Below are 10,860 nucleotides of genomic sequence, written 5' to 3'. Positions count from 1 at the left end.
TGAATACTGAGCACATAGTCGCAATATGTAGATAAGAGCTGAAAATCTAGGAAAAAAAATGAAGATTCTGTGGCAAAAACAAATCACCCAAAATTATTTTTAGATGTTACAAAAAGCAGGCAAAATCAAACCCTGACTTTATATATCTCATAGGATTGTCACCCAGTCATAGTCATGCAGTGTTTGGCAACATTTAACTCTTCATCCCAAGGGAAAAGTGGGACGTGGTCGATGACGAGCAACAGATAACAATGCATTTGCATTTGGTAGTTGATTTGGAGAAAGCAGGGTGGAGTGTAGTGGAATTATCCTGAAGATAACGGTGGCAGGATGTTGTTTATCACACAAGATCCATGCTTGTCGTTGTCCCCATAATGTGACAGCATGACAACAGGAAGCAGTGCCACATTACAGCTCTTGCTGTCAGTCTCTACATTCTTCCTCGTTACGCGAGATATATTAACATCTTTGATGGGACTGGCATGTTTCCCTTTCATTCTCGTCTCAATGAGGGAGGAAGCGTGTAATAAATCTGTCTAGTTTTAACCTGATTGACCCTGACTGTCAAACAAAAGTGCCAGACTCCTCCTTTTAAAGTGACACGAGGAACATCTGTTTCTTTGGCCGCTTTCTGAAAGACAGTTAATGTGACAGTAATTGAAAACTGTGTTTTTTTCCATACCAAGCATACATGACTGGAGTAAACACGCCACAAAAGCTGGAATAAACCAGGGGAAGTTATGTTGAAATGTTTTGAGATCATTCTTGACGTCTTTGTTCACTGGGGTCCCGGGCGGAGTGGTGAAAGCTTCTCTGAAACACTTTTAAGCTTTACATTTGCGTATTTTGGGGACCTCGGGGAATGGACATGACATGAAGCTGTGAGATTATTTTGACGAAAACCAAACAAATCACTGAGGCAAAACATTTTCTCACTATTTAATATATCATAAAACACATGTTACACATTACAATAGCAACGGAATGCCTATGTTCTTGTCTACACATGTCCGTGTATCCCAGTCTTCAATCTTTTTCAGTGTAAATGTGTCGTCCATGTGTGACCAGTCACATGACACAACATGCCCTGTGCCGACATGTGTTTCCTACAATAGACGGTGAGAAAACGGCCTAATTCAATATCCATGACGCGTAAAACATCATCTATGTGTGTCTCTAAATATAATGCTGTTATTTGGTCCATAATAAACACTTTTTTTGCTCAAAACCACGGCTGCTACATTAGTGGTGTAAAGCTATTCATGTTATTTGGTCATATAAATTGTGTACACTTTGTTCGCACTGATGTCAAACAACAGAATGTTGGCCTAATAATGTTGTATTTCAGAGACGATGGGAGCTGCATGGCCTGTCTGCTCAGTAGTCCCAGCTATTATGACAATGTGAACAAATATTTACATCAAGAAAACAAAGACGTCCGTAATCTGCGGTGACGATACAAGCAGTTTGTAACATATTGGGAAATACGTTTCTGTCCAGCACCACACTCACATTCTGTTTGCTTATTTTGTTTGGTTAATTTGCAACAGGAAGTCACCACGTCCAGCTAATCAATAGTATCAATAGTACTATCTTCAGTTATTTTGGTAAGAAATGAGATATCGCTTATAGATCCAGCCAGCTAGATTGTTTCCTTTGTCTTTTTTTAAAACTAATTAGCTGAAAACTTAGCCTCATAGTTCGTGTGCAGACCTCACAGTGTGAGCTGTAACTATTCCTCGATGGTGCGCAGAGAAAACATTCACCAGATATGAGGTGACCCGTGGTTAAGATTAATAATGAGACAGCAGGACGAAAACACTGAGCCGGTCAGTGGTCTGACTAAAATGATAAGGCAGCATTGCATGAAGTGAGCACATGTCAGTGTGAAAGAGGCAAACACAACAGTTTAAGAAAAAAAAACAATATAAATACAGCTTAAGACAAAAAAAATATTACTCTACTAACACTATCCATATTCAATATTTCAATTCAGCCTGTCAGATTAAACACAACAAACACACAAAACACGCACAGTACACTCCTATAAACACAGTGTTTTTACACAATCACTGTTTTGTGAATGACAATATTGATATTATTTCAGTATCAGCTATTATATCTTAACTGCTTCTAAGTGCTTTTAAACAGTCCATCAAAACTAGGATATTTGGCATAATAAATGTTCCAGCTTTCTTTCTTTTCTACAGGACTCGAGCAGATTTCTGAGAAAGAAAAAGATGCCGGATTGTTCTTCATTCACTGTCCTCTAATGTGAAGAAATAATGCTGGTATTTACAGTCTGATGGCATCATCATTTTGTAATGTAATGTTGTTGCATTATTCAGTTCGATCTGCAAACAGTGTTCAGTGTTTGCTGCGCCTCAGATCTGCGGAGGGTTTTCCACAGCGACGGCCGAGTACTCGGTCTCAGACATGTTGGAGGGCTCAATGAGGCGCGCTAAGCCCGTCCTTGTTGAGTATTTGAAGATGAAGGCCTTCATGAGGTCGTAGCGGTAGTTTCTGTTGATGAAGTTATAGAGGATTGGGTTGAAACAGCAGTGGAGCAGGGACAGGCACTGGGTGAGGTGTAAAGCCACGTAAAGCACATTCTCCAGGCCACAGGTCAGTGGCACCAGGCCCAGCTGGGACAGGGCGTCTGCGAGGAGGACAGCGTGGTAGGGCCCCCAGCAACCCAGGAACACAACAATGTAGGCCAGGATCATCCTGCGGCTCACGCGCCGCTCCTGCTCCACCGTGGTGGACGATGAAGAGGCAGAGGAGCGGCTGAGGGAGCTGGCGAGCAGGGCATAAAACACTGCAATAACAGGAAAGGGCAGAACAAAGCCCAAAAGGATGAAGCTCAGCTGCACTCCCACCATCCACTCCCTGGGATTTTCCTCCGGGTACACGGGCCTGCAAAGCATCGCGTCCCCGTGTGTGGACTTCACATTACGCAGGAAGTAGGTGTCAGGCAAGGACGCTACTAAAGCCAGAAGCCACACCCCTACACACACCCCGCTGCGGATCAGCTTCCTGCGCACGCCACTTGTGCTGTCTTTGTGCCGCGCCACACTTAGGTAACGGTCCACGCTCATGCAGGCCAGGAAGAAGATGCTGCTGAAGAGATTGACGGAGAACAGCAGGTGGGTGAGTTTACAAGCCACCTCACCAAAGGGCCAGTGGCCATGCTGGGCCAGTGAGCTCACCCACACGGGCAGAGTGGCACACACACACAGGTCAGCAACGGCAAGATGGGCGATGTATGTGTGCGTCTCATGGCGAGGGGTGGAGTCTCTTTGACTGCGGATGTTCACCCACAGGACCAGAGCGTTCGCAGCCAGCCCGATGATGAAGATAAACGTGTAGAGGACACACATGGAGTAGAGCAGAGCGCTGCGGTTGAACGCTGTGGCACACACCATGGTGTCCACACTTGATATGTTGGTGAAGGTTTCAGAGAGGTTGAGTTCCCCCAACGACTCCCACAGGTCCTCCAGGTCACTGCTGCTCAGACTCATTCTTCAGGACTGGGAGACGACCACAGATCTCTGGAAGGTTACACACACCACGTCGGAATGGAACAGAGCCTGCAAAAACATTAATTCATCATTTATTGGACCATACATTTATCTTGAAAAAGATCCAACTGTTAAATGCTCTTTTTTTTTATTTTCTGCCATCATATTTGAAAAGCTTTTTTTTTTTTTTGCCTTATTTTACCCATGTGGACTCAAACTGTAGGCGTTTGTAAAACACGTCACGTCTTGTGGTATGCCATGATGTGGTTAACTGTTAAGTTACTTCTTAAACAAGTTAAGAGAGTTTCCTTTCTGGTGTGTCACTGATGTATTGGTTGTCCGTGACTGATGTGCAGTCGGGGAGCAGTACCATAAATGTTTACATTAACTCCACGAGCAGAGAAGGCAGATTAGACATAAGGAAGTGGGATCAAGAAAGCCAAACAGGGTCTATTTCCGTTTAGGGCGTTCCAAGATAAAGCATTGGTCAGGGTGGGGAAACCTGATGCCACTTTAAAGAATGTTTTCCCTTAACAAGCGTGTTATGGTAAAACAGTTTTCCTCCTTCTCTTGAGGCGGAGTGACGAAGAGAAGTGAGAATGGAGCTGTCACCACACAGATGATCAAAGCGATCGCCGCTCGTATCCTTGAATACGTCATTTTTTTACAACATCTGAATCTAATAACACACCAACACTTGCACACAGATTCAAATAAAACGCACATATACATTTAGAGTGAGGCGACCGGAGCAATATGCGAGATCACAGAGGTTGCAGTGTGTAGAGCAGCTGAGCATGCCAGTAACATGTTGAATCTAAAAGGTCTAGCTCTGCACAGAGGCGTCTGCCTTGTCCCCATTTTTTCTTTTCCTTTTTGGCTGTGATGTCTCTCTCTGCTCCCCTAACTGGTGTGTGTGTGTGTGTGTGTGTGTGTGCAAGCTCAGAGGTCAAAGGTGATAGATCAAAACCAGAACACGAGTGGCTTAACCCTGCTGTTCCCTCTGCCCGATGTGTACGCCCACAGAGTGGATTCCACGCAGAGACCAGCGGGGGACGCTTGACGCCCGCAAAATGGCCAGACCGCGGCACAAGCGAGGGTCACCGACCACTGGGTGACACAGCACGCCGCAGAGCAGTGAAATGTGACCACACCAGACATCTGTCTATGTAGGAGAGGTAGAGCTCTGCTGCACACAGAACTAATTACTATGCAGTCACAGGGAATGATGAAAGAAAAAGGCACCTGCAACATATTATTCATTTGTGTCCCTGTATTCAGTTTACATGAATAATCCTAATCCCACGTTTGTATTTTTAAGTGAAATCTGTTTGACAAGCGGGTAAAAGGTTATTTAAAGCATTTGATTTTAAATATACTTATTATTATTGTAATGTTCTTGCACAGTGATTCATTTCAATTTAAAATGACACACCTTGAAATAAGGTCAGATGAGGATTTTACTTTTGGCTGATGATGACTATTTCTGCATATTCTGTACAGGATTTGAAGAGGATTATTTTGCCCCTCATCGCAACACTTCTTTGACCACACTGCCTGTGATATATCTCTTCAAAGAGATGTCAGAAGCCTCACTTTTTCTTTCTTTCTTTTTTTTATTTCGCTTTCAATTATTTTGGACACAGCAGGCAAAGGGGAGCTGCTATTCATTCTAATGGAAGGATTTTCTATGCAGAGATAATCCCTCACAATGGCCTCTGTCTAATTCCACTTATATTATATGGAAAATACCTGGAGGTGCCAGGTAGCCCCACAGGCTTCAAGCTAATTAACCTTTTTAACACCCACACCATCAGATAACAGATAGAGCACAGCAACTCATGCTCTGTGTGTGTGTGTGTGTGTGTGTGTGTGTGCGTGGGACCCTTTCTATCTTAATCTCTGACCTTGTAAGGACCAACAGTCTTCTTGAATAAATATCCAATTGCGATTAATTTTGACAGGAATTACTTACTGTGTGATATTTGTGCAGATCTGTGAGAAACAGAGATGTTCCCTTCAGTCTGTAGAATATGATAAGTCCTATTTCTGGGGGTTTGGGGTTAGGTTGAGGTTAACTGGATAAAGCTTTGGTAAGTCCTTAAAAGGATAGCTGTGCAAACCTCTGTGTGTGTGTGTGTGTGTCACCGCTTTTTAACCCTCTGTAGTATCCAGTTACAAATTAGCCGAAATGGTCTTTTGTTTTTCAATACACATACAATAAAAGCATGTGAGGGCCATTTTCATGTGCTAATGCGGCCGGCTGTGATGGTGCAGGTGCGGCACGACTGTCAGAAGTTTCTCCTGACACCAGCCTCTGTGTGCGGGTTTTTAAACAAAACACGACCGTGCAGATGAACCGCAGAAGTGCAGTCAGTAAGTCACTCCGCACGGATCGTGCCGTTTTAAACCGCCGCCGCCTCCTCCTGCTGCTGCTGGACACAAACAGCCTCATTGTTGCCACTGTTGATTCATGTCGCGCTGCAAAACAAACCTCTCTTATCACACGCACAACTTGGTTTACAGTAGCACGAGACGCAGACGCACTTGTAAGGAAGATGGAGAGAGAGAGAGAACAGGAAAAGGCAAATCCCGGCAAAAGTCATACACTACATATCGATTCATTTTCACTGCGTTAATAATGATAGGACAGATTGAATCGCAGGCACCGACCAGCCTAAAGTCAAAATAAATAAATAAAACAACTCCAATAATTATTCCAACATGAGCTTATTTGATCAGCTTACCTGAGTTTGAATCCTCCACTGACTTTATTTCGGCTTCTTCTCTTTTCGTTTTTTTTTCTTTCTCACTGATGAATAACGTCAGACTGCGCTGCAGGAAACTCGTGAGCAGCTCTGCCTCCGTCAATGAATCTAAGCCTGTGCCTCGGTCTGCACTTGCTGATACTCACTGCAGTAACGCCCCTAAGGCTGGACCCAACAGCACACACACACACACACACACACACTCTCTCCTTCATCTGAGTTTCGGCGCAGCAGGAAAAACACACATTTATAATCACTTTACTTACGTTTATATGTTCACTACCAATGACCCTCTATTATAGTAGTTGTTATTATTGAGAAAAAAACACAAAAAAAATATTGGAAAGTAATACATGAACTCTTTCTCTCTCTCTTTCTCTCTCTCTCTCTCTCTCTCTCACTCTCTCTCTCTCTCCACACACACACACACATACTGGTTTCCATACATCAGAAGACATTGCATTGACTTACATTCATTTCCTGGAGACTTACTCTAACCTTAACCATAATTACTGCTGGCCTAATCCTAACCCTAACTATAATTTAATCCTGACCTCAGCCTAACTTTAAAACTTCCCCCTAATGTCTGAAACAGTTTTAGGTCCCCACAACACACAGAAAAGCAGGTTCAGAGACACAGACACACAGGCAGACACACAGGCAGAGACAGACAGACAGACAGACAGAGACTGCAGTTTGCATTGAAGGCCAGCACAAACATTTCGGAACATTAAACCTCCTTATTATTCTTGGAGTCATTCAATGTTAATCACTCACATCGATAATGATTTTTGAATCAGTTTTCTACTTCATGTGAAAAGACTGAAATGAAATGTTATAAATAAATAAAAAACAGCTGTACGACACTAACAAGATCTATCTTTCCAACTGTAGGTCAATCAGTGAGATTATATGGAGGATTGCATTTCCATAGCATTTCTCCCTATTATCTGTGTAATAGATACTGTGTGTTTGGGGACACACATAAACCTAAACACATACATACACTTGCGCAATCATTTTCTTGACGTTTAAATCGCTGACCCCAAGGATTAAAGGTGTTGGTAAATTTGAGGGCAAACAGGAGGGTTACACGTTTTGGAAATGGATGTTGACATGTTTATATGTCAGGTAATGAGTTCAACTCTAATTTATAAACAGTCCAACCATTTTTGACCCCAGAGGACAAAAGGTGTATGGCAATCTGTGGAGGACATTATGAGGGTTAAATTACACGGTATGTTGCTTAATGCATGTTTTTATAGGACAGTGCCTCACAGGTCTACACACGTTTAAGTGCTCCCTGTATTCTCTTGTTATTATTGTGTTATGCCTGTCATGTATGGATTTTAAGGTGGCTAAACATTGTAAAATGCAGTGATAGTGTCCCTCAAGTCCCTCCCTTGCTTTACATTATCATGGCCTACTTTTCAATAACTTGAAACCACTATTGTTCATCATTCACAATATGATCAAGAACCAGGAGCAATATGTTGCATTAATTCATGACGCTTATCAGCTAAAATGTAAACTTTGCATCATCTCATGAAATCTTTACATGATTGTTTTATAATTTATTACTGACTTCACATGACTACTGACGACCACGTGCAGTCACAGTGGTGTAAATAACCACATAAAATCCAACTGAAAGGACACCGCCCTCTGTTCCCCACCCCAGAAACCTAAATATGAAACCAGACCTGCAGATGTTCAGTTAGCCAGTTAGCCATGTACTGTGTCTTCTGCTTCCTCCCAAAACCAACACCCAGTCTCACAAAAGTAACTGAAAAACACGCCCCTGCATAACAAACAATGCCAAAACGTATTTCCTGGTTTATTTCACATAAATCAATTTGAACAATCTGACAGAAAGAAACCAAAAAAAGGGTGTTGTTTTTTTTTTTGTTTGTCCAAAAACTGTGACCAACAATAACATCAGCTGCAAAGGCCTTGTTGTTTCATTGTTGTTGGAGAGGTATTCAGTCTCATTTCAGGCACATCCTTTGGATGCAGCACAAAGCCGTGTGGGTGGCTCACGTCTGCACTGGAAGCAGCTGAAAGCTCACCTGCAACTCTGGTGGCCCCACCAGGGCAATTAACCCCAAGTTCAATACAAAGGCAGGATCACACAAAGAAGCTAAGAGAGGAATTTCATTAAAGACTGACGTGATAAACACTGGTGGAATTGTGAAATCCCGACAATATCCTCACTTTGAGCTCCAATATGAAGTCCTTCCTTTGATGCCGTGTTGAGTGATTGAAGTCCTGGCTTAACAAGCTGTCCAGCCTGTTTTCTTAGGAAGAATATATCGTTGAACAGTACAGGTCACTTTAACACAGTTTATTATTACTGTACGCCCTGTATTCTGTGATGAAATACAGCCAGCAGGCTACTTTGACCTCATTAAAGAGTGGAGTAAAGTCGGTTTCAATGCGGCTTTAAAGAGAGCTCCCACTACGCACGCATAGCCATTGTCCTCCATATCAGAAGCATCAGGAGGGATTTGTAAGCCTTGCTGATAAGCATCCGCAGCCCTGCGGACCGCTGCCAACCTCTGTTCTCTAGTCCTCATTCACAGGGAAGCAGGACTGGGAACAGCAGGGTGTGCGTCTTTGTGTGTGTTAGCGTTTGTGTATGTGCTGCAGTGCTGTTTGAGAGACAGACATCTGCATTTAATGTGGAGGGAAACGAAAATCGAAGGAAATCCAACAGTCGCTTGACAGTTTCATCCACACTCCCACCATGAGAATCTGATCAAGTCGGAACTTCTTACGTCACTTTACTCACTCCATGACTCTGCAGTTCCACTCAATCCCAGAGGATTTCAGCACCTTTCGGCTCATTGTTTTGGTTTTTCCGGGCACACACATCTTTGTTTGCCCCTTGGACTTGCTCTGACTTCTCTCATCAGTGACACAGCTGGAAGGTGCTTCCATCAAAACCCCACCACTGCACACTATGTCCCACCTCAGCACCAAACAATGGACAGACAAAGAAAACAGTGAGCTAGTGGAGATAATACCAAATATTTCCCTTTGGGGTTGGTGGAGACCAAAAGAGAGCCAAAAGAAATTGCACACCAAAAAATATGATAACACAGATCTTACATTTCCAGGGTTGGAGACATGGCTCAGGAACACTGTCAATATTTCTCAGTATCTAATGAAAATAGGCAACTGTATGCCAACAAGTTAGTAAAAATATCGGTGTTGTTTTGACAGGTTGTTTTATTCTTTCACAAGTTGCAAAAAAGGAAATCAGGTTTAATAAATTCCAATTTCATAACATCGCTTTTTTCGGTGCTGTAATGCTGCCAGACGTATTTCAGCACGCGACTGAAATCTGTCGCAGGACTGCAAGAGTTCCAAAACAATTGGAATCCGTGCATGATGTTTCTGTGAGGGTTTACAGCTTGAGGCTGTAACGGCACGATCGGTGTCTTTGTTCTCCAGGCGGCAGACACTGATCTGAGACTGAGACAAATTTGTGATGTTAGTTTAATGAAATAATCAACAGGATTTAATAGCTTTGACGAAGTAAAAGCTAATGTAAACAAATTGTGTTTCCCACACGGCATGGGCTGCTTTCAAAAGTCCAAAGACCGAGTTGTCACAGGGTCAACAGAACAATCCAGAGATGAGGAGATGGAAAAGGGCACGGGACTGCAGGAGCTAAACGGGGCAGTGCTGACGCCAAAGAAGGAGGTGGGTGGCTGCTTGGTGTGGGAGAGAAAAGTTGAGGAAAACAGAGGAAGAAACATTGAGAGAGTTATTCCCAATGACTGCAGTTCCTATTGTAGTCTGGCCCTATGTCACGGTGGGGGATCTGACAGACAAGGCCCTTTTTCGTGCAAATGTCCATTCAGAGGGTCCCTCATAGTCTCATTCTCAGGCACATTTTTTACCATCAACTGCAAACCTCCATGCACTTCTGAGGTTCCCTCCCGCATGCCTCTGCTTCCCCACATGCCTCGTTACCCCCTTCCTCCTCAGATCGCTCGTCCTTCACTTTATTATCACTTAATTTTCTATTATCTTTCAGCAGGAGAAGGGCGAGTGTGAGTTACTCTGACAGCAGTGCGCAGGAGTGGACAAAGCTTGTGTGAAACATGAGGGAGTGCATGAAAAAAAAAAAGGTTTTTGGTTTTGTGCCAGTTTTTTTTTGCATGTCACTGCTGATTTTCCTAATTGCTCTTAATAAGGTGTTGCTTTGTGTCTTTTAGGGATGTGTTCATGCTGGCGTGTGTTTGGCAAAAACGCTGTGGAAATGTAGCATTTGTGACATTCCTCCTGAAAGAACATCTCTAACACCAGCCCATGAATGTGAGTGAAATCTGAGCACTGCTTGGATGTCAAACATGAATATACAAAGAGGCTTTGTGGTATGTTGAAAAAAAAAAGATTCCTGCAGGTAAGTTAGTGTGGCGAATTTGTTAATAAACAATAGCTTATTCAGTCATGCAGCCGAAATGGATGAACAGTATTGTTTATTTGTGTTTGCTGCTATGTGACAAATCAAAGTCCAATATTTACTCCAAATTCTGGCTTGTTTGCTGTACTCATACTCC

General features: G+C 43.1%; 1 protein-coding gene across 1 annotated transcript; it reads right to left on the bottom strand.

The window, feature by feature from the left end:
* Positions 1-925: 925 nt before the first annotated feature.
* Positions 926-6,421, bottom strand: LOC122765404 (atypical chemokine receptor 3-like). Its single transcript, XM_044019640.1, has 2 exons — positions 6,269-6,421; positions 926-3,590 (listed from the first exon to the last, which is right to left on the bottom strand). Exon 2 carries the CDS (start codon positions 3,519-3,521, stop codon positions 2,385-2,387), a length of 1,137 nt encoding a protein of 378 aa, XP_043875575.1. The 5' UTR covers positions 3,522-3,590; positions 6,269-6,421; the 3' UTR covers positions 926-2,384.
* Between the last annotated feature and the right edge of the window lie 4,439 nt (positions 6,422-10,860).

The sequence above is a fragment of the Solea senegalensis genome, linkage group LG2 (genome assembly GCF_019176455.1).
Source record: "Solea senegalensis isolate Sse05_10M linkage group LG2, IFAPA_SoseM_1, whole genome shotgun sequence".
Taxonomy (NCBI): domain Eukaryota; kingdom Metazoa; phylum Chordata; class Actinopteri; order Pleuronectiformes; family Soleidae; genus Solea; species Solea senegalensis.
Note: the sequence above shows the minus strand (reverse complement) of the source record. Positions and strands in the feature narration are given on the sequence as shown.

Coding starts and splice junctions, on each gene's coding strand:
- LOC122765404 (XM_044019640.1), bottom strand. CDS start 3,521: ATGAGTCTGAGCAGCAGTGACCTGGAGGACCTGTGGGAGTCGTTGGGG.